Raw genomic sequence first — 26,787 nt, forward strand, 5'->3', positions numbered from 1 at the left:
ACTATAGGTGACTCCGACTTATATGCTAGCCAGGATTGATGAGATATGGATAAGTCGTACATGTTACTCTAGGTGACTCCGACTTATATGCTAGCCAGGATTGATGAGATATGGATAAGTCGTACAGGTTACTCTAGGTGACTCCGACTTATATGCTAGCCAGGATTGATGAGATATGGATAAGTCGTACATGTCACTGTAGGTGACTCCGACTTATATGCTAGCCATGATTGATGAGATATGGATAAGTTGTACATGTCATTCTAGATGACTCTGACTGATATATCACTTTGTATTGATTTAGTTCATTTGGCCTACTTATTAATGTATGGTGGAGTTGATGGCAAACCGTGGTTTTAGTCATTTCTGAGTATGGTTTGGATATATGTATATATGTTGTACTGTCTTATGGAAAACGATATGGGTTTTACATTTAGGGGCATTACTTTTAGAGAGGTAATAACTTTGGGAAGCTTGGTTTTATTGCTTACTCACACCTTCTGTTTGGTGCCCTCCAGGTTTTAGCTGCTGAGTTTGTATCGACAAGAATCTGTGGCGAATCTTAGTATTGATGGATATTTCTGAGGGTATGATTCTTACCCACACTACTGTACCTTACTTATGCTCCGACATCGCGTGTGAAATGGGTTCGCTCCCACTCATAGCGCACTCTGGTACTTGGACACTTTTAGATTCAAATTTATTCACTTTTTCTACACTCTATCACATTTTATGGCTTCGCCACCGTCCAGGTGTCGGCCATCACAACTCGATTCAGGGTCCAAGTGGACTTTCTGGGTCGGGGTGTGTCAATTGTAATTTTTTTTTTTTAATTTGCAAGGAAAAGTCGTAAGTTCGATGCTCAAATAGGATGAATTTTATATCAAATTATTATAGTAAGCTCATTGTATGATTGAGCTCAACCCCAACTCTTTAGTATCAATATTATTTCGTATTCAAGAAAAAAGTACAAATCATGTATACTAAAACCCAGTTCAGGTGGTCACTGTGGATGACCAATGCGTGGACGTTTTTGCCCCTCGCTTTTTCCTCATGTTGTTCTTCTCTATGGTGTTTAGGGTGGTAAAATCCCGATTTTGTCCATGTTAGACGCATGTCGATCATCCGGCTGGTCAACCTCTTTCTACTTTTGTTTTCTTTTTCCCTTGTTGTTTCATTTTTCTTTGTTCCTTTTCTCAACTTCTTCCACTCTTTCGTATCGCTTTCTGCCATTTTTGAACCCTTGGTGCCTTTTCTTTTGCTGATCTTTGTCTTTGCCGGTGTGGAGTCACTTTGCTGGGGAAAAATTTGTCTGCCGGTGTACCTTATTTGGGTTGGTGGGTTGGGTTCTATGGATCTTGAACTTGCAAAACCTAAATTCTCCTAGTGAGTTCTTTGCTTTTCTTAGTGCATTAGTTTGGTTTTATTTTCTCTGATTTTCGATTCTACCAATGGGTTTCTTATTTAGACATGTGTTTTCAAAATTTGGGGGTTTTGTTGTTGTCCTCAGTTTTTTGTTATGAGATTTCAGTTTTGTTCCGTGTGGAATTTTTCTATGGTTTTGTTCTTCGTTTCATTGGAAACTGACCTTTGGTTGTGTTGTGCTTTTGTGTACAGATTTGAAAACTGTGTATGGTAAAGGTGAGTGTTTTTGCTTTCTCCCTTTGCGGGTTTTTCACAGGTAGATTTTTTTTTTTTTTTTTTTTTTTTTTTTTTTTTTGTGTGTGTTTTAAGTCTTGATTGAACACTATAAAATGTGATTGATAATAAATTTTTTTATGAAAGATCTAAAGTGACAAGCTTTACACACACCCTGAATTTATATATGGAGAATGAAGTTTTATATTGGGAATCCATGATATGTTTTTCTTCTTGATAGGAAGAGCTTGGTGAATAATGATTTTTTGTTTGTTTTTAAAATTGAGATATGTGTGTATTCATGTTTTTGTTTACGTTTTCTACCTTTTAAGAGATTTTGAGGTTTGGATCCTGTTGTTTTAAAGTTTTTTTGCTTTGCTGTTTTCGGCTTGTTTGTGTTTATTTTGCATTTATCAAAATTAAACTAGGAGAAATTGGTCTGTGTTCTCCAAAATCTTTAGAGATTACATTTGGCTAAATTTTGTGGATTTCTTTTGATCTGTGTAGGAATTCTTTGGGTTACTTTTTGTGGATTTTATATGCTTGAATGGTGTTTAACTAATAGGCAATTTACTCTGAGGTAAAATGAGAGAAAAGTGAAGTATACGAATAAGCTAGAAAACAAGGTGTGCCTATTTCAAACCCAGGCAAGCGCCTTTTGAGGATGTGTCACATTATTAGAGGTATGAAAGATGTTATTGATTGTTTTTCTTTGTTTGTTAATTGGAATCAAATCTTGGTTAATGATATTCAATTGATGGAGAATGTCATGTGATTACCATTGAAATTTGATTGTTTTTCTTTGTTTGTTAATTGGAATCAAATCGTGGTTAATGATATTCAACTCGCCTCTCCTCATTCCGTTTATTTTTGCTGCTGCCTATCTACATGTAAACCTTCAATTTCCATATAAAGTTCGAATTCTTCTTAGTTTCTAGAATTTGGGGTTTTTTTTTTTCTTTTTCTCAATTTTACCAGAGTTGCTTGCTCTTGGTAATATTGGGAATTGTGTGCTTAATATGTTTTTACCACTAATTGGAACAGCTTAATTTGGCTTTATCAAAAGCCTAAGGAACTTTGACTTGAAAATTTGTGTTGCACGTAGGACCTATTATGGATTTATCGTGGTGTATAGTGTAGTTTGATCTCTTGGTGTTGGCCTATCTTTTTCATTTTTGGCTTAAGATGCTTAAGTGATATTTTTCAGCACGATAAATGTTTAAGGTTAAAAATAATGGGTTTCAAATTATTTGTAGGAAAGAGACGCATGAGTTATGGGTTTTGGTTAAAGCTTAAAAAAATGAAATTTTAAGTTCGTATATAGGGGTGGGTCCTTCAGAATTTATGCCTCAGGTTGGGTGAGGTGTTTTTTATGTTTATGTAAGTTGGTAGTTAGGGCTTCTGACGGTGTTCTGTCTGCGATGTCCAACATTGAAAATTTTGGAATGAAAGTCGCATATGATGGTGTTCTGTTTCTGTAACAACATGGAGTTTCTCATACAAAAATCTATTTTTAAGGGAATTAACGAATGATCTTCGCAACACCATTGCTAATTTCATAGTAATATGTTCACTGATTTGGCAAAGTACTTTTATATACACTTGGCAAAGTACAGGAATGTATCATTCTGTAAAATGTTCTGCTCGACATGTGTTACAAAACATTTTACAGAATGATACATTCCTGTGTCAGGCATCAGTCAAACATTTTGACACACGTTATAATTGGTGGTATAATGCTTGACCAAATTGTGTCAAGCAAATGCAAAAAGATCCAACAACTGGACAACTCATTTGTCAGAAACACCCTAACCAGATACCAACACCTTGGTAATGTTTAATATACAAGTATATTGTTTTCCCAATTTTTTTTTTTTTTTTTTTTTTTCATTTTTGGCACTGTGCCCTTTCTTTACAAATCAAAGATTGGTTCAGATATGTAACCTCTATTGTTTCAAATTTATTACTCTACTTGTGACCAACGAGTTATAAAGCATGAAAAACTGATGCAATTCAATTTTTAAATGTAGGTGTAAAGTTAATTTAATTCTTGAAGATAGCACTAATGAAATCAATGCTTTGAAAATTGGCAAGTCTGGAGAAAAACTGTTTGGTATGCCTTGCAAAGATTTAGTCTTGAACCAAAGATTGATTGATCAACAGCAGTTGCCGAATGAGTTTTTGAGATTGATTGATCAAAAGAAGATCTTTCACTTGTGATTTGGAAATCGAAGGAACAGTTTCAACTCGAGCGATTTGCTAATTTTTAATGTCTTTGACAATTCAGCTATCAAACCAATACAAATGCTAGCAAGAGAAAGCACAATATCATCCACTACTGTATCATCTTTGACCTTACCACCTGAAACAAGCGATCAATCACATAAACAAAAAAGGGAATCTGTGAAAATATCCCTTTTTACTGGCAGTGAACAGAGGTTTGCATTCGACGTCCATGCTATCATCAAATCTGATGCTTTCTTTTTGCTTCTGTGTCTTCAAAAATTTATATCTTCTACTGATCTTGATTTGTTTGAAATATACCTCTTGGACATCTTTTTTTTAAAAAGAAAATTTTTCCAAATGAACAATACAATTAATTACGTTTAGGCAACATTTTCTCTTTTTTGTTCAATCAAATGTACTCATTTGGTATACACATTTAAAACAGTGAAGCAGAAGAAGTTTCAGAAGTTGACCTAAATGAATTTGATGAAATCCCTGTCAAATCACTTAAAAAAAAAAAAAAAAAAAATTTCACATCCAACTCTTGCAAAAACAGATACCATCGTTTCAAAAAAGGACTAAGTATGCATTCATTTTGGTCATTTTTTTCCTTCACATCTGCATCACTATAACTCTAACCACTATTTAAATGCTTTTCATTCTTTTTTCTGTCTGTACAGCTTGGTTTGTCAATGTTAACAGTCATGAAACTGCTGCAACAACACTTTTCCTGCTCTGTTGAAGGATATTTTGCATTTTTTGCTACCATATCTTCAACAATATTTCCCAGACCTCCATATACCAGCATTTGTTAATTTTTTGTGTACAGAAGCTAGTTTAGTTTTTAGGACATATGGAACTATTAAGGCATCATATATAACTGTCATATTTTTTGTATCTCTAAGTGAAAGTATCTGCTCATTTTTGTATGTAAATATGATGGTGCTGATCCAAACATAGTTCTAACTGCTATAATGCAATTGAAAACTTTTATGTTTGTCCCTAATTTCACAAAATTTAACCTTTTGTTTGCAAAGCTTTTCCAATTTATTTGTTATCAATATTGTTGCTATTTTCCAAATTCATTTTTCAAGTCTTTCAACACAATTTAATCGTGTTTTAAAACTTGTAGTAACGCACGGTATTTATAGCTAGTTATAAACTAAAATTTGTCAATTAGGATCTATAACCTTAACAAAGCATTGCAATATTTGATCATTCCATGAGATTTTCAATCAATTTAATTACGTCGCATGACATAAGATTTATCAACGAGACTCATAATTGGTCCTTGACTTTTCACCGTAACTATACTTATAAATTTAAGAGTAGAATTTTCTCCCATCATATTCTCATCCACTTTCTTCCCCTCTTTTCACAAACTGTTTTTTGTCTTTTTCTGGCTATTAAAAATTAACACAAAATGTTGACGTGAGTTAACCGTAACTGTTCAAATAGGAGGAGAAGAAAGGAAGAGGGATTTGGATGGAGGAGAATCCTACTCCATAAATTTAGTAAAAATAACGAACAAAATTAAACAGAAATGAAGAAACAAAAAAAGAAGTGTGGTGATCATTTTTCAAACAAAAATATTATACTTACCATCTATTTGTATTATCTTTTTAATAGAAAAATGATTCATATGCATTGACGGACCTTTCTTCTATTAGAGGATAGTACAAATAATGGTACACTAAGCGTACCTTTTTTTCAAATGAGAGGGGGGAGTAATACGGTTGCTAACCGTCAGCAGAACGGTGTCGCCCGTCGCGTGTGTTTGACAACAAAACGTTGTAACAGAACATGGAAACGAGGTCGTACGAGGCAACAAACCATCTCCATCTCTTTACCTCGTACCTGAAATAGTCACCCACACTGGCTCAGTCACTCTCGAGAGCCGAAGAAGGAAAAAGCGGGTCGAAAATGGAAGGACTCGGGTCGAGATTGGGCAGGGCGTCCTCTAGGTATGGCCAGACAACCACCGTCTTCAACGGCCCCGTCCGGAGGTGGAAGAAGAGGTGGGTCCACGTGTCCTCTTCATCCCCTTCCCTTACTTACCAAAACCCTCACTCCCAATCCAACAACAACGGCAATAGCTCTCGCCTCGTCCTCTGCCGCTGGACCCCAATCTCTCCCGCCAACTCCCCCGCCGAACCTGCCGCCGCTCCGGATGAGCCCCCGTGCCGGAAGTTCCGCTACACGCCCGTAAGTACATCACCAACATGCATACATGCATATCTGTGTTTCAATTGCTGTGTGTTTGTTCTTAGGGTTTATGGGAAATTGTGAGTTTTTGTTTTTGGTTTTTTGATTATTTTGGAGGATGTCTTTGAAGGTTTCAATGGACTGTGCTGTATAGTGCGTTTCCAAGTTTGGATTTTTATGATTCACCTAGATAGGAATTGTAGCTGCTATTTTTGTGAAAAGAACTTGTATGAGTTTACAGTGTACTGGCTTTAATTTTGTTAAAGTGTGATCGCTATGAGTTGTTTGCCAATGTATTATGGCACTGCAATTGAGGACTAATGTTATGCTTTCTTGCATTCATCAAAGTTTAACTTGCGTGATCCCATGAATAGAACTATTTTGAAATATGAGTTCTCGACTCCCGCATTCCCTACAATAGAAGTTTGATGCTGTTGAATGGTCTTTGTTAATTGCATATGATTGGTTCATTGTGCAGCTTTCTGTGGTAGAGGAACAGAAAATGGGAATTCAGAAAAAGGTTGGAGATGCTGAGAAAACTAGTGAGGTTGATGAATCAGTTACCCCGAGTGATGACATGCATGGGAAACCAAACATTGATCAAATTATGAAGGAACAAGATGAGGTGAGATTTATTGCACTCCTGCTCAGTTATCCTTTTTTTTTTTTTTTTCTTTTTTTTTTTGTTCATTTGGATGTCTTTTTGTGTTCTCGTGCCCTTTCCTAGAGGTTGAAATAATATTTAGCGTTGCAGAATGAGCATGTGGGTGGTGGTATTGGCTGTCACTTGGTTTCTTCAGCCCATGAGTATTATTTGTGGGTCATTCTATGAAATCACGCAGTATTCCCAGTGAAGTTCTTTTGCAAATGAAATTATAAGATAAAAATAAAGCATAAAATAAACACCCACCACCAGTCACTGGCCATGGTGCTATGGCCATGAGGTCTGCAACATCTGGCCGTGGTGTTGGTCTAGGAGGAGCAGGTATTGTATACTATTCTTTCTTGCAGGGTACGTATCCACACACGCACACAAAAAGACAAACACAAATAGTGGTTAAATTTTCTGGGAAGAATGACCCATCTTGTACTGTGCGTCGCTAGAAATTCAGTATCTTTGTTGCTGCAAGATGCTTTATAGCACTTAAGTCAAGACCTTCATTGATGCAAGATGCTCCTTTTTGAGTGGTGAAATAGGGGAAGCTGACCCCTGAGAGCTGATAGTCGCCATCCAAAATCATATCAAACTCCCTGCTCATATGTTTTTCGATTTGATAAACTTTAATGTCATGGTTCTCGCCACTAATCAAATATCTTTCAACTCTTTCAACTCTTATGGGTTATATAAGCATGCGAGGTTTTATATGAAACTACTTTAGGAACCAACACCATTAGCAACTATGATACTCTCTCAAAGCAATGTGAAGATGAAGATAATGTTATTGTCTTGTCCGCATCAAGCAAACAAGGCCAGGATACTTTTGGGTGCTCTTGCTGTAGTGGAGAAAATGTAAAGTAATTTACTATGCAATAAGTTATTAACCTGATGATGTCCGCGCTGCAGGAGTTGGACGAGAACCAATCTGGCGTGCAGGATTCAAACAGAAGCCATCTGGATTTAGATTTGGGCTTGAAAGGTCACAGTTCCAATCTTGATTTAATGGTTCAGATGAAGAAAGGAAGCTCAGAGAGATTTTGGTTGGATTGATGCTCAGCGTGTGATTTCTATTTAGTACGATACTGCTTATGATGTATGTAACTAAGCCGTAGGATTAGTTTGTGGATTATCCCATCTCATATATGGTTAGTAAGTAGTAGTACATGATCAACGAGCACATGATGTTTCTGAGTGTTCGACTCGACTGTTTGTAAAGATTCCCCATGTAGCTATGAGCCACTCTCTGTATGGGTCTAAGTGGTGGTTTAAGAGAGGGTGGTTTAAGGTTTCGTGGTTTAAGTGGTCGTTTTGATTCTGTACATACAAAGAATACACGGTTTCTTAAAAACTCTTGCTCCGGCAGAATCCAGAAGCTGCAACATGAAAAACTAACCACACTGCTCCAGCAGTACAACGAAAACGGAAAGCAGAAGCAAATGTTTAATCTTGGTTACCATCAACAAGCTCAAAAGTTGAACCTCTCGAAAACTCATAACAAGAAGAATATATTACAAAACTAATATAAATGATTGGGTGGAAAAAATTGTCAAGCTGGAAAATAAAGTTTATGGACTCTTTTTAAGTCACAGGAATAAGATTTAATCTTATTCAAGTTTCTCAAACATATGCGGAAAAAAAAAAAATTGTAACTTTATCTGGTGCACTGCGAAGCCGTAACTTGGAAAATTTTGTTAGCTGCCATTTAATTGTCTGCGTTGTTCTCCGCTTCCGTAGTTACACCAACTTCAGCTGGCCGAACAACTCGTTCATGAAGCATGTATCCCGCCTGCAATACACAATCGCATCAGGGTATTTACTTGTGCATTTAGTGCTCTAGTAACTTAATCATTTTAACAAACGTTAATTAAATTCTACCCACAGACTTGTAAGGAAAAGCCTATTTACTTGAACAATATAGTATAACCTAAAGAGTCAAGCAACTGTTTGGATTCTTTCAATAGTCACATTCCTGATGTGCCTCCAAAAGCTATGTTCCGAAAGTAAATTTTGAATATGGCTGGTTTTCTAACAACATCAAGCTCATGCCATTTTTTCAACTGAGGATTTACTCTAGTAGAGAGAAACAGGACATATTTATTAAATTCCAAAATTTTTTATCTCAAACTTGTAAGATGTCACGATGTCCATTGGAGTTTCAATCGCAGCACATAAAGTGTCACCCCAGGGCTTCCAACTTGTAAACTTATAGTACTACTACTAATGCCAAGCAGTAGTAAATTTCCTTCTCATTTGAAAAGAAATGCAAAAGAATTGATTATATATTTTGTACCTTGAGAACCACCGCAACAGTGCCTGGAGGCTTGGAAGCATCTTGTAAACTGAATACTGCGTTATGCCTGTTTGGGTCAAATGCTTCATTTGTAGGATCATACTTTTCTACTCCGTACTTTCTAAATACCTGAAGGCAAAATGCATTTATACGTTATAACTCTGTATTTAATTTCCACTCTTGCTAACAAAACCATTAACCAGTAGGTCCAGTACACAACTACACAAAATGGAACATGAAATAGAAAATACAACATGCGAGAATGAGCGTGATTGACACAAAACATATGAGACTAACAGGAAACGGTATAATCTATTTGCGATGAAAAGAAAACAGCAAAACATGCTGACATAATTTTCACTTTCGAGTTTTGACTATATGAGAAACAGAATGCGCATCCAACACCTTTAAAACAATGTTATCTCAGCTTTATAAAGCCACCCAAATCTTGAAGGAATACAATGAGTGATTATGATTAGTGATGAAAACAGTGTACCTCTAAAAGTTGTTTCTCGGTCATTTCAACACCTTCTAGAAGTGTTTTCAGAAGTGGGAATGCTCCACCAGAGTCCTTGGACTCGTCAAGTTTTGAGAAACTTTCTTTGACAACTGAAGAAGCTCTGGCCAGATTGTCTGAAACATCTAGTAAACTCTTTGCAAAATTCTGCAACATGTTTATGGAAACTCTTCAGAGTTGGACCTCAGACAAATTTTTTTCTCGATAAAAAAAAGGACCAAGCGTGCAAACAAGAACGAGGTAAAAAGAGAAGCAGATAACAAGTTTCTGAGGACAGGAACCAGGACCTGTATGGCAAATTTCTTTGAATTCTCTGCTTCACGCTTTGTTCTCTCCATGACGTTTTCAATCTCTGCGTAACTTCGGAGGAATTTATCTTGCATTTTCTTAAATTCTTCATGTTTCTCCTTCAGAAGATCTTCCTTCTCAGTCACAAGTTTTACCAGGTCATCCATAGTTAAATCACCCTCACTCTCTGAATCTGAATCAGAAAATGCAGTTCGTTTAGTACCTCCTCTCCTTCTTTTGACAGGCGGAGACATGGTAGACTGGGAATCTGAAATATAACCTGACTCTTTCGTTTGATCAGCAACTTTCGCATCTCCACTTGCTTTTTCTGGCTCTCCATTTGTTGAAGCACCACCATTCTCTACAGCAGTTCCATGTTCCTTTTCAGGCTGTGGCGATGCAGAAGAAGAGAACCCAAATATTTGAGACATAGAAGAAGTTGGGGTTGCATGATGCAATAGGGACACCTGCCTCGGAACAATCTGTTGTTTGACAACAAATGAGAAACATAATCAAATAAACCACTTTGAGCAAACTATGTATGCTTTAAGCTCTTCCAACAGAATACAAAATTGTTTGCTTCAACCCTCAGTGTAAACGAAACCTCATACTCAGCGGCCAGCAGAAAGTCAAAATAACTATGACTGAAGGGCAAAACTACAAAAAATTAACATTGTTGGTTAAAGTTAACAGATTTGAAAATAAGCATAGAAATTAAGGTGACACAAACTTAGGTTTGGATATCTATATCATAGGTTATATGATATTAATTATCATTTGAAGTCAAATTATGTTGTTGAAAAAAATATCATCTGGTGCCAATTATACAGAACAAATGAACTAATCAACTAATTCAAAATCCACTAGCAAAAACAGCCTATATTAATTTCTCATACAAAAATTTGAAACTATTTAACTATATATCACAAACCAAATATTAACAGAATAAAAAAATAAATTCAAAAAAAAAAAAAAAAAAAAAAAACTTGGAATCCAAAATCATACAACCATCATCATGACTAAGAACAATGAATTAAATAAAACCCTGGCGCTAGATAACAAGGAACGGGAATTGGAACCAAATTAAATTGGTGAAATTTGCAGAAAACCTAAAACCCTAGCAAAACCCTAGTGAGAAAAATTGAACAAAAAGGGGAATTTTACAGCACCTTGGAGGAAAAATCGTGGATCAGAGAATGGGACTGATTGCACAGGATTGGCAAGTGATGATTCTGTGGAGCAGCCACGAGCATTGCGCTCCTCGGGAGGGTCCTCGAGGCCCGAGCTAAAACCCTGGGCACGAACATGGCTGGGGAATTCGAGGGGCAAAATGGGAATCAAAATTTGGGAATCTAGAGAGAAAGAGACTGCGGTGGCCTTGTAGGGGGAGGGGTTTGTGAAGGGAAGTGAGTGAAAAATGTTGTGCTTGGAGAGAAAGAAAAACAGAGACACGAAACAAAGGTTGTTGCCGGTGGGATTTTCCGGGTGACGAAATTACCCTTCCGGATGGGAATATTTTGGTCGTCTTGGGGAGGGTGTTTCCGTCAGAACACCAATTGGGTTCTTGAGGAGAGGCTTTTGCTTTCGGGTTTAGAAGACTCCAGAAGCTTTTCGGGTGGCGCTCCCGATATTCGGTCGCAACTTCGTAAGTGGCTTGAAGGTAGGGATGACAATTATAACCGTTAAATCTGATAATTGTGGATAATCGTTCGAATGGATTGGATTTAGATATGAAAATTCAGGTATGGTTTGGATATGGGGAAAAACCGTGAACTTTATTTGGTTATGGTTTTAGATATGGTTATAGGGGTACCCAATCTATATCTGTACCCGAATTCGATCCGAATATTATATATATATATATATATATATATATATATATATATATATATATTTGATATATATATATATTTTTTTATATTCAATTAGGCCTTTGGAAGTCTTGGAATTATGCACACAACGTATTCAATTATTCATATCCCCATAGTACTAATTCATTATGAATGCATCAAACCCTATACTATCTTTATTATGCACCAAGCATCATACATGAGGCATACCAACAACCTCATCAATTCAATACTCTTATTGTTATACTCAACCAAATTAATTCATTGAATCATTTCATATATCAATTATCAAATGTTCCAAGTTTATCAAATTCATCTCTCTTCAAGAGTCTCATTGTCAAGAAATTGGTGCATGTTGTCAGCTCAATAGGTAATCTTTCATTTTTTTCATGTTATTTGATTCATGCAAATTATCAATTAGCGTCAGTTTTTGAGTTTATTGCATATGTTATGAGCCCATAGAATTATGCAAAATTAAATCAATAATTGTCTTCTTGTTTGTTGTTATATATTTAGTTTACATGTTTTATCTTCCATTCGTATTTGTTTTTGTCCTCTTTTTCTTTTTTATTGGACCAATTTATCATATTGGCTTATCATGAACAACTTCATATATTGTTATATTTTTTGTAATTGGATGTGACTATTTAATGGCAAAATTAGTATCTACTAAAATTTATAGTGCGTTAATTGGATGAATATTTTTTTTTTTTTTTTACGAAGATGAATATAACCAATAACCGATTGAAAATCCGTTACCCCGTGGATATGGTTATGGATAATCCCCGATGGTTATTTTGCGGTTATGAGTATGGTTAATTTTCGTGGTTATGGGGATGGATATAGCATTTCCGTCCTCAAACCGAACCGTTGCTATCCCTACTTGAAGGTGACTAAGGCAACTTATTGAAGGTTTTCGCAATAAGGAGGATCCTCGCCGGATCCTTTTTGTAAGGGTTTTGAAAATTTTTCAATCACATTCGTTCATTATACATTGTGCAATCAGAAATCATTGTAAATTTTTTAATTTAAAATTAAATATAAACAGTACTTGACAAAAATTGATCGTACGATGTACAATAAACGGATGTGATTGGAGGATCTTCGCACAAAGAGGATCTGGTGAAGATCTCTCTCTTTTGCAAGTGGCTTCAAGCTAGTCAATTTCAATTATCACTAATTGAGGAAGAGTTTCGCTCATTGTCATAATCACAAGCCAATTAATTGCCAGCCATGATTGGACTCACCTATAAAAGCAATTTTACTCTTAAAGACTTTGCGCCAGCACTAAACAGTAATAGGCCAAATGCATCTCCACCCCTAACAAAAAATAGCCTAGTCCATTATATTAAAATATGATTAAATAAAATGAATCTCCAATTGGACCTTTAAAATAATGATTTTAATAGATTTTAAAAACCTATTTCGTTACCCAATCATTTGATCGGTTCTCTCTCTTTCCCTCTCTCTCTCTCTATCTATTTTCTCTCCCTCTCTCTCTTTTCCAGCTCACTCCCGTGAGCTCTCCTTCTCCTTCCTCTTCAAAACCTTAAACAAATCAAACACAAAATATTATTTTTGTAATACCTGGAGCTCAAGGAACCCAACCATGGCCTTGCATGCGGCATTGGTGCATGGTGTGAGGTCCTACCATTGAAGTCGAGAGCTTGAGCTTTCCTTAGATCTCTCTCCCTTTGTTCGCTTTTGCGGGTCCAAGGGTTTCGGTGCTGCTAGATCTCTCTTAGCAATTCGAATCCCTCTCCAGGTTCGAACGCTCTCTCTGTCTCTCTCTCCGCGATGGACTCACACTTCACGGCTGCATCGCATCCGTAGATCCAAGTCGCCGATTCCATCCCTGACATCAGCATGGTGTCATAAGGGCCGGTCCCAAGGTCTGTCAATTTTGGGCTGGCCTGGAGACCATCTTGGGTTGGGTGCCAGGCAAACCCATGGGCTGGAGAGACTTCCCTAGGTGCCGGGCCATTTTTTTGGTTGTCTGCCGGCCTATCCCACCCCCGATGGAAGTGCTCTAAACACAAGCTTCGAAGAAGAGAAAAAATCCCCGACCAACACACAAATTGTTGTTTTATCTTCTCTTCAATTCCTATCTTAGGAGTAGCATAACGTAGCCCTAGTTTATGTTATTCTTATGCAATTTACTTCCCGCACTTGTATTTCTATTTCATTTAAATTCAAGCACCCTAGTTTATATTATTCTTATGCAATTTCCTTCAGCACTTGTATTTCTATTTCATTTACATTCGTTTGATTAGAATCAAATCCAAGGCGCAAAACAATATCACCTTCACATTCTCTCTACATCGGCCAATCTAGACCATCCAATTACTCACTTCAGTTGAAACATATGAATTCTTCAACAAACATATGTAACAAACTAAGCTATGGCAGTTCAAATTTGATATGTCTACTAATCTCCGCACCCTTCTTTGCTTCCGATACACTCATTATTTTACTGATTGAATTGAATAAAAATATAATCAAGAGGAAAAAGAGAATCCTGCATAAACAAACTTACAAGTTTATTTGTTTATTCGTACAACCTGAAAATCCTACATAAACAAAGTTGGGATGCATGTCAACAGAGAATCATAAAATAAGGCTAACCCCTACCGTAACCTAGTTCCCCGTTGATGTCTATCTCGTCCAAGCCTTCTTGAGTCTTGTTTAAATCTCTTACCGCTGCCTCAAGATTTACCTCCGCAACAGCTAGCTCAGCCCTCAGCCTCTTCGTTTGTGTTTGTAAAGCGTCCACATCCTTTCTCAGTCTTTTCAACTTCCCTGAACTTTCCACAATCTTCTTCATACCCAAGGCCCTTTGAACACTAGGCTCCAGCCAAGCCAAGTCAAATTTGAAGGCCTCAAGCTCCTCCCACAAAAGTTTCAGTTCCTCACATGCCTCGTCTGTCATGTCCTCGACCTTTTTCGTCTTCATAAAATGCAAAAGCCGGCTCAAGGCTGTGAACGCCCACTCAGTAAACATGCGACTTCTCTTGCGTTGGCATTCAATCAGTGAAGGATGCCATGAACAAACCTCATCTAGTAGTGGAACAAAAGCTTTCTCTATTTTCCCTAAACCCCTAAAATCCTCAAGCTTTCCAAGTGGGGGCGAAGACAGATCCTCAGGTTCCTTGACTATGGGAGGGCCAGGAGGAACATGAGTAAGGTCGGGGATGGTTAGGATGGCCTCCACACTTTCCAGCTCTTTACGTTTTTTGTCTGAGGGCTTAATAGGTGCAGAACTACTTGCTTGGCGTTCTAAGATCTTAATTTAGCTTTATGGACAGCAACTTTGGCCCTAATGATACACATATCATCCACAAGATACCCCTTACTAGGGTTACAAAAGTCGTTTAGAGGAGTTAATGACGGGAAGCCCCAGTCACTTACCCTTTTATTGAACAAATGCTCGGTGTCTGCAAAATCAAAACAACAAAGATAAAAGTAATAAGAAAACGTTAAAAATAGACACAGCTGATTACTACGTCATAAAGAAATAATGACAAGTGAAGCCTGTAGCAAATTATTACTTTTCATATACAAACTCAATTAAGTTTTCATCGATCAACAGAGACCATAATAAACAAATTTTCATGTACACACACCCACAATAAGGCTCTAGTAAGTGGTTAAATTTGCTAACCATACAACCAGATTCAAGGTCCAAATCTTTCCACAGTAAGCATGGTCAAAGATCAGAATACTCCAAATTAGAGTCTCTTAATCACGAACTTAGTTCCATAGAAAGAGATAAAATGGTTCAGAACAAACAAGAGAAATAGATATAAGTACCACTACCATTCTACTTCATGTCTAGTTATAGCTTTCTTCAGAACAAACAAGAGAAACAAATTCACAAATTTCATGTCTTTGCGCAGTATCTTGTATATGTTTTAAAAGGCTCGCCTCAGGGCACGCCTAGGCGCCCTCTGAGGCTGGGCTTGAGGGTTGCCGCCCCTATTTTGAGGGAGTGAGCATAATGCGCGCCTCAGGGCTTCTCTTTTTTTTTTTTTTTTTTTTTTTTTTTTATAACTCCCAAATCCAAATTTTAGATAGGGTTTTAACTGCCTCATACCTCCTCCTTGCACTATCGTCTCTCTGCCTTTTTTTCTGATTTTTATTTTTTATATAATGGATGTGTGTGTTGTCTGCGTGCATTGTTATATGTGTGCTCATTGTGCTTTTCATCCTCTATTTTATATATATATATATATATATATATATATATATATATATATATATATGTCTAAATATGTGTGTGTATATATTTATAATATATGTGTATGCTCAGGATGATTATTGGTTAATAATCTTCTTTTTTTAATATAATATATGTGTACGCTCAGTGTATATATTAAAAAATTTAGGTCCCGTGAGTCTTCACCTCTCGCCTCACGCTTAGACCAGGCTATCCCTCAGACGCCTCGCCCATGCCTCACACTTTTAATACACTGTGTTAAAGACGCAATCAGGAATGAATTTGCAGTCACATAGAAAATTATTCCTTTGTAGTGAGCGTATAACTGAATCCGAATCATAACAAAATGTCCACAAAATGATGCAATAATCACTAGCTCCATTGGATTGTAATCAATTATATCTGCCATAAAATAGATAGGATAACAAGAAAACAAACAAAAACAAATGCGAAGTGAACAACGAAAACAGAAAAACAAAAGTACCCAATGTTTTTGAGTTGCTGGGGTGAAGTTGATTGACCAAAGTCAAGCTGAAAGCAGCATATCTCGACCACCCAGGCGGCAATTTTGAAGACTCTGCGACAACCAAATACACCGACAAGAAGTCTACATTGTTCCCCCTTGGATACAAAAGGATTTGCCTGACCAAACCAAACAATGCAAAGTTCAAACTCAAAACCATTACATGTCACAAAGTTACGGCATACCGCCATGTTTGGTGCTTAGGATTGGGTTAGATCTGATAACTCACTAGTTCCAAATTTTGTCCAAGTTGAAGGAATCAGACTGACTAGTCATGAAGGAAACTTATCCTTTCCAATCCCTTCCATCTTTTACCTTCAGCTTAAACAAAAAGCTGAGAACTTTGGCCTCAATTTCTTCCTCCCTCCAACACATCTTGAAGTTAGTGAGATATCCAATCCAATCCAATCAAATCGTAAAGGCTTTACGGAATCATGTTAATTAGCAAGATATAGTAGGAAAATAATACCATTTATAATCTCCAACTGAGAAAATATCAGAGTAATGCTTGAAGTTATTCAACTTGGAGAAGTTTTCAACTTTCCATGAGAAATCCAAGGATACAAGGTCGTCCGTCATCTTCTTCTGACCCTTCAATCTACCATTTCAATTCAAACCCATAAGAAAGCAAGCAGCAACAAAGAGACCAAATGAATCTGAAGAATTAAAAGCATCGGAGGAGAGGGGAGACCTACGTTTCCATGGAACCAGAGAGCCGCAAGCAAAAAGATGGACTCCGAATATCTGGCAAAAGCTCAGCTCAGACCTGGAAACGGAAACTGGAAAGCAAACCCTGACGAGAGCTGCTGAGCTAAAGTGAGAGTTACTCTCATTCTCAGTGACGAATGCGATTACTACTTTACCCGACCGGCTTTTTATTTATTTATTTAAGGGCTAGATTGGATTGTGATTTTTTTTTTTTTTTCTTTGAAAAAACAGTTTATTAAAAGAAATCTGAAACATAAAATGTGTTTGATAAAACATAAAAAAAAAAAAAATCTACTTTTTTAAAAACTGTTGTCAATGACAGCAAAAAAACATAGAAAGGCAGAAGTTGGGTCTATCATGCATTTAAAAAAAAAGTGTTTTTTTTTTCAAAGCATAGAAATCAGTGTTATTTAATGAAATTTTCAAGTAACAAGTATACCTCTACATATGTTACAAAATTAAAATCTTTGCATGGACATTGTTTTCTTTGACAATTATTATATTACATTAAATATCATACTATTTTTAGTCATTTAATATATTTACAACAATTTATATAAAAGTTTATCAAATACTTGATATTGTTTTTTTTTTTTTTTTTGTTAAAAGCACTTTTACCAAAAAAAAAAAAAAAAAATTTATCAAAAACTCAACTTTATTTTACAACTGTTTATTTTCACGACATAGCAAAAGTAGTTTTCTTTTAAAACACAATAATACCAAACTAGGCCTAAAGCGGCTCGTACAAGATAAATTATACGAACCGGTTGTATGATGCTGTTATATACTAAGGATAATGTTAGGAAGACCAAATTTTTAAATCAAATTTGCAAACCAAATGATGTGTCACCAATAAGAGATAAGCACGTTAACCAAAACTTAATTAATAATCCAATCATCTACAACCATATCATCTGTGACATTCCGTCCCGAGTTTAATATTATTTTATTCCTGAGCCTTCGAAAATTACTAAAATGCCCTTGACGGGTGGAAAACCTTCGTGGACATTCGAGTCCTTATCACTCTATTCTTTTGCACATACCTCTAGGTGGTATGTGTTCTTTCGAACACATGAGCACGAATGGGCGTAAGTCGAACGATTTATACATGTTTCCCAATGAGGGGTAAAATGATAATTTTGCACTCTTGTGAATTTATTACTTGTTTATCGAGACAATAGTGAGTTGTCGGTATGCAGGTTGCATACCGTAATATCGATGGTTTATTTGTTGGATTCGTTAAGCAAGTGGGCAAGTAGGCCGTTTACGTTAATATTTTATTAATTAAGTCTCGTACCTATTTAATTATTACTGGGCTTGACCCAAAGTCACACACACACACACATATTCTCGGAGTACTCGACAATATGAACAAGTGGGCGCAAACGGAACTAAATTTGGAGCTACAATTACAATTTTACAAAACACCAAATATAGAGGACAAATTGGTAATTTCCTGTTGGGAGATATTTTGTGTTTTGTTTTGTGAGCCATTGGGACCCACACCAGTCCTTTTCGTCTGTCTCTTGTCCCCTTCCAAAACTCTCGAACCTCTCTCTTGCTGCCACCTCACTTCTTCTCCCTCTCTTTTAACTCTCTCTTCCTCAATACTTTTGACATGGTTCATAGAAGGCATCCTTCTTCTTCCTTGTCGCCTCAATTGTGTATCCTATGCAAAAGGAATAAGTTGTTTACACACTCCTTCATTGCCCGGTGAATTTGGGTTTGCTAGTGGATTTGGTAAAGATGTAAATTGGTTGAAAGGGCAAGACCAAGGTTATGTTTTCTTGACGTGAACAAAAAAAATTGCGTTAAAACATTCACCCTTATGCTTGAGCTCCCGAGTTCGGTTCCCTCCCCCAATATCGTTTGTATCAAAGAAAATAATAAATTGCGGTTTATTTTGATAATGTACTTGTCTAACATGTACATCATTAAATTTAAAACGAGACTGTAAATCGCAAAATATCATCAATGGTCAAGCAGTAACAACATATTAGTGTAAATCAATTATTGCACAAAAAACAGCAATCAAGGACAAAAGTAATAAAAACTGAAGAATTCTTAGGAAGCATGAACTCCGAAAAACTTCTGGACATTAAGTCCATCAAAGCTAAAATTAATTCTTAGGTAGGCGATTGAAAATATTCGGTCCAAAATTACAAGCTAAAGATAACCGAAACTACAGCGGATGCACAGTTTCTTTCATATATTTCACATATAGAAAAGCTTGCAGCATGTACCTGCTGAAAGGTTTGTGATTTACTCTTTTGCTACAGCTGTTTCAGTGTCGGAAGAGTAGTCGTGCCTGTAAGTAGTAGGAAAGGCAATTAAAACCATGAAAAAAATTGCAAATGTGAGCATGTTCTGATAATTTTGCAAGAAAATCTCCCTTTCCTCATAAATGCTACTTTCCACCAAAGATAAAATTAATTCCCAAACCATTTATTATTAACCATATGAATATATATTTTACTAGAATCCAGCTTACGTGATTTTGCGGGAAAGTTGATACAAGCCTGTCCCTGCCATTGCAACATTGACACTAAACAGATTCCAGTTTTTCTGCAGTTTCAGAATAATATTACGAAAGCTTTAGCTGCAAGTAAAGTTGTCAGAAGCATCAAGAAGTAGTTTTCTTAAGCATTACAAACAGAAGAATATATTAAAGTGAATCTAAATTCTAAACTTAGAAGGAAATACTCAGTGCAGAATGAAGTGGTTATAAACTTATAGTACACATTTTAGATTGGAGGATTCTCCACCGAACAGAAGAATCTCCACTTACCTTCATTTTCAGAAGATTTACTCCTCTTTCGTATCTCATTATTACTGTACCGTGCATAGCGATGATAATTTGTGATGTTGGTGGTTATTTAGCAGGATTTACAGCTTTGTCAAGCAATCGGTATTTTTTTAAATCATGAAATTCAGACTTAATCGTTATAAACGAAAGCTAAGTGTTGAACGATAACATCCTTCAGAGCTAGAAACAAAACATACCGGAGTAATCACCATACTGTAACGAGACCAAATAAGTCCAGTGCATGTAACAGCTGCACAATGATACTTGAGCTATGACTACACAATTCTAAGCACAGATCAAATGGACTGCTTGAAAAGCTATTTCCTAAAAGGCGCGTACCTAGTTGCTGAGGATAAGACAGCGTCTCCGGTGGCTTTGAGAAATCAGCAATATTTGCTATGCTAATACCCCATTTAAAAGTTGGAGCCCAGAAGTGAACTGTATCATGAGAAATATGAGTCACTAAAATAACATGGCTCAATAGCCCCACCTAGACACCTCAGTTTTATCATGACACATTTCCAGATTTGTAATGCTGAATTTTTTCTGCTTCCCAAATATTTGTACTTTTGAGTAGGCCAGAGACTTCTATTAAGGATTAGAGCAGAGACTTACTACTGATATTATCTCTAATTGGGAGTTCTTGAGACTAAAAGAAATTATTCATCTCCAAAATAGGGGTTTTAACTTTTAGGAAAATTGGCTAAAATGATCGGAATACAAATCCCCCAATTGCTGAACTGATCAAAATCAAATCGACGACATAGCAATCAGATATCTAAAGACAAATTGAAAAACTGATCATTTCAGCAATTGAGATTTGATCAAAATGATCATTTTGGTCAATTCCCCAAGGTTTTTATGACATTAAATTGTCAGGTTATATTGACTAGCTTTCTCTGAAATTAACTATAATCCTAGTAAACAGTCAAAACTGACAAATCCTGCCCTTCCGTTTCAAAAATTGTAGTAAAAAAATTGCGTATTCCGTTTTCAAAACCTGATTATCTGCCTGATTAACCAAAACCAAGATGCCAAAATTCAATCTTTTGAAGGATTAAATCTTTTACAACATAATTATTTGTAAAACCCTCGAAGACATATAAGAGCTATTGGAGAAAACTGAAAGAGGCAAAAAAAGATGAAAGAACAAACTTGTTTTAGGGCCTGCGGGGTGGTTCCAGAAAGCTTGGACCTTGGAAGCTGCCATGGGATCGAGCGCTGTCTCTGTGAGATTCCGGAAAAACAGAGTGAGGTTTCAGTTACCACCTCGTCTCGTGCCACCTACTTCGGGACTTCGAGCAAGTGCAAGATTGTAAGCTCTGAAGCCATTGTTTATAATACACTTTTTATTTATCAAGTTTATCAAGTCGGTCAACGAAGTTGGGCCGTTGACAGAAATATTGGGCAACCCAACCAAAGAATGAACTTTCTTTTGCCTATTTTCTCTCCTACTTTGTGTCTTAATTTATAGTAAACATACGGACTTATTTTTTCTACAAGTAAGAAAGCTTAAGATTTTCTAGATTACATAAGAATTCTGAATACAATCTATTAGGAATTACATAATTACATTTGTGCTACAATTCTAACTATAATACTCCCTCTTGAGTGGGTTTACTCAAGTAAATGACGCATCAGATCCTCATGGATGATGTAAAAGCAGTTGATGAATCGTCTCGTCTAGTGGCACAAGTAGCGAATGCAAGTTTCAGAATAAGGAAGAATGCATTTATGGATAAACCTCACAAAATCTGGCTAAAGTAAAATTCAACATGGGACAAAATCCATCAATAGTCTAAGGAGAAAAGTGAGTAAATATAATGAGTAAAAGACTAACATCTTCAGAACGTAAGTAAAACGCAAAAGAAGGTATGACCAACTAGAGTAGTTGCCTTATTAAAACCTCGTCAGGCTACAATAACTCAATGGGATAAAATGATCTTGATTGCAGGAGAAATAGTACATTAAGGTCAAATGAGTATACTTTAGAATACTTCCCCTGAGTTTGACAAAACTCTTAATGAGAACTATAAGCATTGCAAATCAAACAATTTACGCATACTAATTCCTTGAATAAGCTTCTAAAAAGTAGGTTTCGACAATGACTTCATAAAGAGGTCGGCAAGTTTGTCTTGGTTCAAATCTAATTAAAGCTCTTGTTGCTGATGTGAGAAAAAGAATCAGTACAATGTAAGTCCTTTAGGAACTTCATATATATATATATATATATATATATATATATATATATTTGTGTATTAAGATCCTTATAGGAATATATGGTAATAAATATAACGGGCTTACTTATCCTAAAAGTAAGAAAGCCTACGATCTTTTATATTACATAAGAATACTAAATACAATATACTAGAAATTACACCATCATACATGCTCACTCTAACTACAACATTTTCTTTCTTCAATCATGATTTTTCTTGGTTTGGGTCTACTTAACTTCAATTTTCTAAAGCTCTTGTTGCTGATGTAAGAAAAAGAATTCAGTGCAATGTAAGTCCTTCAGGAACTTTATATATATATATATAGTTACATCGTGCCTTTATTTATAGTAAACATAACGGGCTTACTTGTTCTAAAAGTAAGAAAGCCTAAGATCTATTATATTACATAAGAATCCTAAATAAAATCTACTAGAAATTACACCATCATACATGCTCACTCTAACTACAACATTTTCTTTCTTCAATCATGCTTTTTCTTACCACTACCATTAATTCAACTCGCATGAAATAACGAGTTCGATATTAAATTATTGTCAGGTCGAATGGTAATTGTATATAACTAACAAGATGTCTACGTTGCCACTCGATACTACAGTCTAATAATATTCCTCCACTTGGAAGTGAGATGTCTTAGGTTCGAATCTCATGGATGATGAATTCGATACCAAATTAGGTTGCCCATTATGTGGCTTAGCCAAACTCCCAATTTCCTTATGTGTAAAAATATCGATGTACTAAAAAAAAAAAAAAAAATGTATACGCTTTATTTGAAGTGAAATGATACAACTTTTTATTTATGTTTTAAATAAAGAGAAATGCTAAGGAGACTCTTTCAAAAGTAGGTCTCTTCTTGAAATCTTCACCACCTCTTGTTTTTTTACACAATGATTTATAATGTTGGCATGAAAATTATGTCAAAAATATAAAGTGGTGGAGAGTCCATGATAAGTATCTTAAATCATAAGATGAAACTTTTGTCTCCATAAATAGACACATCTTTTTGTAAAGGGCAAACTCTCATTAGTCATGAGCCAATTCAATGCAGTCACATAATTTTATGTGATTTAAGAGATTAACTAATTCTTTGAGAGAGTTTATATAATTATGATTTGCGAGGCCTCTTTGGTTTGGTGGAGTGCTACCTATAGTAAAAGTGAGTTTACGAGGCTTCAATTTTCTCATATTGCTCATTAAAGTTTTGAAATCGTATCAATTTATTATTTTTGCCTATGTAGCTGTGATTGTATGGTCTTTCGTTAAAGGGTGGTGCTACCCGCATACCAATTTTTACGTCTCACACCCCTTTCAATTTCCGGCCATGGATCGAATGAATTGAAGAAGATTAATGGACAAAAATTAACAATGATATATAAGAGGTAAAAATGAATGTGTGCATAACCCTTGCTAAATTGATGACATGACAAATATGTGACCATTTTTGAATTGATGTGGAAGTCACACGTACACTGAAGAACAAAAAGGCATCATGAAGGTGTAAGTGCAAGTGTGACTTCCACATCTACTAGAGTCAAATAAAAAAAATTTAAAACCTCGATACAAAGCCAGGTTTAGCTTCCTTCACTTTTTTATTATCCCTAAACCAGAATCTCGCATGACTAATTATTATTAGGTTCAGATTCAGCTACAAATTAGGCCACTCCGATTTTCCTTACCTGTTCCTCCACCATTGACTCTCTCACATACAAAACACCAACAGAAATTAAAGTCTCAACAAACTTCATAAACCTCCATTTCCATCAGCTTCTTCTATTTCGTATAAATTCATATCATCCCTACCAACAGCCTACTGCATTTTTATACTCTAAACTGGTGAGTTCAAGAGAAGCTAAAAATGACAGTTAAGGCCATTCAATGGCTCCTGCTTGCTCATCTCCTAGTGCAGATTCTATGGTGTGTGCGAAAGTTCCAGCAATCATTGTGTTTGGAGACTACTGTGGATACAGGGAACAACAACCAGATATCAACAGTTTTAAAGATAAGACTTTGAACCCTACGGTCGCGATTTCTATGGAGGCTGGCCCTACTGGCCGGTTTTCCAACAACCAGATATCACAAACTCCTTCTGATGTGCTTTTAAGTCGCATTATGACTCAACCTAGTACGCCTAATTAGCGTCAATGATGCATGAGTGAGTCTACCAAGTCAAAAGAGAAAATGAAAACTAATACAAAGACAAAACAGTTGTTTCCAACAATTTCCAGAATCTCAGTTAATTCTGAGTTCTAATCATTTCAATCATATTGCTTTCGTGTTGTTTCAAATCAAAATAGTTATACTAAGTTAAAGTCAAGAAATACAGGCTTGTTTTATTTACAGCTGCTATACTGGTTGTGCAGTTTGTGATATCTTTTTGGAAGGAATTGGAGTACTATAAGGAATATCAGAAGAACCTGCGAAGCTACCTAGGCAACGATAAAGCTAACGAGGTCCTGGGAGAAGCATTTTACCTGAAGAGTATAGGAACTAATGATTTCTAGAAAATTACTTTGTATTTTCAGGCAGAGCGTCGGAGTTTTCCATTGAGGAGCACCAAAACTTTCTACTAGGAATTGCTGGAAATTTCAACAGGGCACTTTACCATCTTGGAGGTCGGAAGATGTCTCGGGCGGCCGTCCTCCAATGAGCTGCCTGCCACTGGAGAGAACTACAGATATCCTTTTTAGGAGTGTTTGTATTGAGGAGTACATTGATGAGGCCAAAAGTTTCAATGTGAAGTTGCAGGAATTGGGTGAGAAGCTCAACACGGAACTAGTTATATTTCAACTTGTTCTTTCAAACCCATATGATATTCTCTCAGAAATCATCCGAAACCCAGTGTTTTTCGTTGAGTTTTGTTGTCATGCTTTCACTATAATTTCAATTGTAATGTCACTTACAGATTCCGAATCTGAATTTGACACCAACAGAGAGGCCATACAGATAAGCTGAGTATTTAAACAAAAACATATATTACCTTTTAAAACTACCGTTAAGGTCTTACAAAACCATACTGAATAGCAAGTAAAAGGGCATGACTTGAAAATAGAACGTAACGTAAAATGGCTGACTGAGGCTGCTATTACTCCTGAAATAGTTTCTTACGACATAAGGTACCAAGAATTGTAAAATGCTTCTTAGAGAAAAGATTACCATGGGGGAGAAAATGTGCACCTCAACTTGAATTGGGAATTTTACTTTGGCTCTTTGGGGAAATGGAGCTTGATCAGTGTAGGAAGTTCAGATAACTCAACTTGAGGCTTGCCCAACAAAACGCTCTTCAACTTTTCGTCACAATTGACCACATTCTTGTTGTTCGGATCCTATGCAAGCACACCACTTCAGTATTTAAAAAAATCTATACCATGAAAGCACTAAAACAGATTTCGATGAGCAAAACTAAGAACTGCCTCTTAATTGCAATTGAACAGCAAACATTGAGCGCTATAACTAAGACAAAGCAACACAGAAAGACTAATACAGCACCATATTTTACTTCATATGATTAAATACAACTGATCGCACTTTAATTTGCAAGAACACATGGAGTACTTATCACCAACAAACAAATAGATAAATTTAAGGAACCTGGAGATTGTTGTCCTTGATGTATGACCAGACACGCATGAAACATCCAAGACGAGAAATCTGAGACTGACCCGTGAACTCTCGCAGTGTAGAAGGAAGATTTACGAGGTCAATCAAGTTGGCCAGCTTCTTTGGGTTATCTGTAATGGCCTTCTTCATCATCGGCGGCAACATTTTTATCACTCACTCCTGCCTCAACTTTCTTTCTAAAAATGAAAATCAGGAACCATTGAGTCAATGACCAGTAAACTTCTACATTAATCATATACACAGATTTCCCACCACTTCTGTTACCCAGTTCAAACAAGTGTCTTTAAGTTGAACATAAACTGCATATTACACTAAACCGTTAAAACAATGCATACTATATAAATGTTCATTTGGATGTCCTTTTAAAATGACTGAAAACGCTTTTAGAGAAAATGTTTTTGGTTCCAAAAGCACGTGTTTTCTGTAAGAAGCACTTTAAAATGATTCTAAAAACATTTTCACCAAAAATGCTTTAAGCCATTTTAAAAGCACATTCAAATGAACTCTAAGTTTACCTAGAAAAAAGCGTAGAATTGCACTTAAAAAGGGGCGATTTCCGTTGTCAAAAACAGAAACAGAGCTTAAGAGGAATTTTATCAAACACCTGGTGTGCTATAAACACCAGCTTCCGCAATAGCTCAATGGATAAAAATAATAGCTAATTTAAAAAATTTGGTATTAAAGGGATCGTAGAGTTAAAAATAACAATGATCATAGCAATGATTAATTTCGTGAGATGTTGGTATCTAGAAATTGCAAGGTAATAATTCACCTAATGGTGCAGAGACGAACAGAGGATCTCTAGCTGCTTGCTCTCTGTAAATCCTGATTGATAGGCTGCAGTACCTTGACCTTAATCGACCCAGGCTTGCAATTGATAATTTATGATTGGGAATTAGGCTAATTTTTGGGTAAATTAGGCAACTTCATTGGAAGATATGAAATTTCAAGTTGGTATGCTCGTATTGGAATATATGAACTTTATTAGATAAGTTTTCTATAGTTCC

The 26,787-nt window shown here is 36.1% G+C and overlaps 5 protein-coding genes, 1 long non-coding RNA gene and 2 pseudogenes across 7 annotated transcripts in view; 4 read left to right on the forward strand and 4 right to left on the reverse strand.

The window, feature by feature from the left end:
• The first annotated feature begins 1,174 nt into the window (after nt 1–1,174).
• LOC137716389 (uncharacterized) lies at nt 1,175–5,477 on the forward strand. Its single transcript, XR_011065666.1, has 4 exons — nt 1,175–1,386; nt 1,618–1,641; nt 2,146–4,076; nt 4,545–5,477. It is a non-coding gene; the product is annotated as an uncharacterized lncRNA (long non-coding RNA).
• A 124-nt stretch (nt 5,478–5,601) lies between these two features.
• Nucleotides 5,602–8,036, forward strand: LOC137715750 (uncharacterized). The gene is made up of 3 exons (XM_068455090.1): nt 5,602–6,069; nt 6,548–6,694; nt 7,634–8,036. Exons 1-3 carry the CDS (start codon nt 5,788–5,790, stop codon nt 7,775–7,777), a joined length of 573 nt encoding a protein of 190 aa, XP_068311191.1. The 5' UTR covers nt 5,602–5,787; the 3' UTR covers nt 7,778–8,036.
• Nucleotides 8,037–8,136: 100 nt separating this feature from the next.
• On the reverse strand, nt 8,137–11,462 carry LOC137715749 (grpE protein homolog 2, mitochondrial-like). 2 transcript variants are annotated; one of them, XM_068455089.1, is made up of 6 exons: nt 10,992–11,461; nt 10,103–10,304; nt 9,822–10,015; nt 9,514–9,681; nt 9,018–9,146; nt 8,137–8,513 (listed from the first exon to the last, which is right to left on the reverse strand). In XM_068455089.1, the coding sequence occupies exons 1-6, from the start codon at nt 11,127–11,129 to the stop codon at nt 8,430–8,432; spliced, it is 915 nt and encodes a 304-aa protein (XP_068311190.1). In that variant the 5' UTR covers nt 11,130–11,461; the 3' UTR covers nt 8,137–8,429. The 2 variants fall into 2 exon arrangements, with proteins under 2 accessions (XP_068311190.1, XP_068311189.1); XM_068455088.1 differs by having other exon boundaries at nt 9,822–10,304; nt 10,992–11,462.
• Nucleotides 11,463–13,460: 1,998 nt separating this feature from the next.
• Nucleotides 13,461–26,787, forward strand: part of LOC137715753 (small ubiquitin-related modifier 1) — a 67,405-nt gene continuing 54,078 nt past the window's right edge. The window contains exon 1 of the mRNA XM_068455096.1: nt 13,461–13,465. The gene's annotated coding sequence lies outside the window, so the exon portion shown is untranslated. The remainder of the gene's footprint in view (nt 13,466–26,787) is intronic.
• On the reverse strand, nt 14,171–17,244 carry LOC137716150 (MATH domain and coiled-coil domain-containing protein At3g58370-like; annotated as a pseudogene).
• On the reverse strand, nt 19,199–21,246 carry LOC137715658 (mitochondrial pyruvate carrier 4-like). The gene is made up of 5 exons (XM_068454995.1): nt 21,081–21,246; nt 20,265–20,363; nt 20,123–20,175; nt 19,611–19,684; nt 19,199–19,427 (listed from the first exon to the last, which is right to left on the reverse strand). Exons 1-5 carry the CDS (start codon nt 21,133–21,135, stop codon nt 19,382–19,384), a joined length of 327 nt encoding a protein of 108 aa, XP_068311096.1. The 5' UTR covers nt 21,136–21,246; the 3' UTR covers nt 19,199–19,381.
• On the forward strand, nt 24,038–25,257 carry LOC137714478 (GDSL esterase/lipase At4g26790-like; annotated as a pseudogene).
• Nucleotides 25,216–26,691, reverse strand: LOC137716165 (upstream activation factor subunit UAF30-like). Its single transcript, XM_068455571.1, has 3 exons — nt 26,553–26,691; nt 25,751–25,956; nt 25,216–25,485 (listed from the first exon to the last, which is right to left on the reverse strand). Exons 2-3 carry the CDS (start codon nt 25,922–25,924, stop codon nt 25,357–25,359), a joined length of 303 nt encoding a protein of 100 aa, XP_068311672.1. The 5' UTR covers nt 25,925–25,956; nt 26,553–26,691; the 3' UTR covers nt 25,216–25,356.

This window comes from Pyrus communis, chromosome 14 (genome assembly GCF_963583255.1).
Source record: "Pyrus communis chromosome 14, drPyrComm1.1, whole genome shotgun sequence".
Taxonomy (NCBI): domain Eukaryota; kingdom Viridiplantae; phylum Streptophyta; class Magnoliopsida; order Rosales; family Rosaceae; genus Pyrus; species Pyrus communis.

Coding starts and splice junctions, on each gene's coding strand:
- LOC137715750 (XM_068455090.1), top strand. CDS start 5,788: ATGGAAGGACTCGGGTCGAGATTGGGCAGGGCGTCCTCTAGGTATGGC. Junction 6,070..6,547: donor GGAAGTTCCGCTACACGCCC/GTAAGTACATCA, acceptor TTCATTGTGCAG/CTTTCTGTGGTAGAGGAACA. Junction 6,695..7,633: donor TTATGAAGGAACAAGATGAG/GTGAGATTTATT, acceptor TCCGCGCTGCAG/GAGTTGGACGAGAACCAATC.
- LOC137715658 (XM_068454995.1), bottom strand. CDS start 21,135: ATGGCAGCTTCCAAGGTCCAAGCTTTCTGGAACCACCCCGCAGGCCCT. Junction 20,176..20,264: donor GTCTTATCCTCAGCAACTAG/GTACGCGCCTTT, acceptor ATCATTGTGCAG/CTGTTACATGCACTGGACTT. Junction 19,428..19,610: donor CAACTTTCCCGCAAAATCAC/GTAAGCTGGATT, acceptor TACTACTTACAG/GCACGACTACTCTTCCGACA.
- LOC137716165 (XM_068455571.1), bottom strand. CDS start 25,924: ATGTTGCCGCCGATGATGAAGAAGGCCATTACAGATAACCCAAAGAAG. Junction 25,486..25,750: donor TCAAGGACAACAATCTCCAG/GTTCCTTAAATT, acceptor GTGCTTGCATAG/GATCCGAACAACAAGAATGT.
- LOC137715749 (XM_068455088.1), bottom strand. CDS start 11,129: ATGTTCGTGCCCAGGGTTTTAGCTCGGGCCTCGAGGACCCTCCCGAGG. Junction 9,147..9,513: donor CCGAGAAACAACTTTTAGAG/GTACACTGTTTT, acceptor TTTTGCCTTCAG/GTATTTAGAAAGTACGGAGT. Junction 8,514..9,017: donor CTGTTGCGGTGGTTCTCAAG/GTACAAAATATA, acceptor TGTGTATTGCAG/GCGGGATACATGCTTCATGA.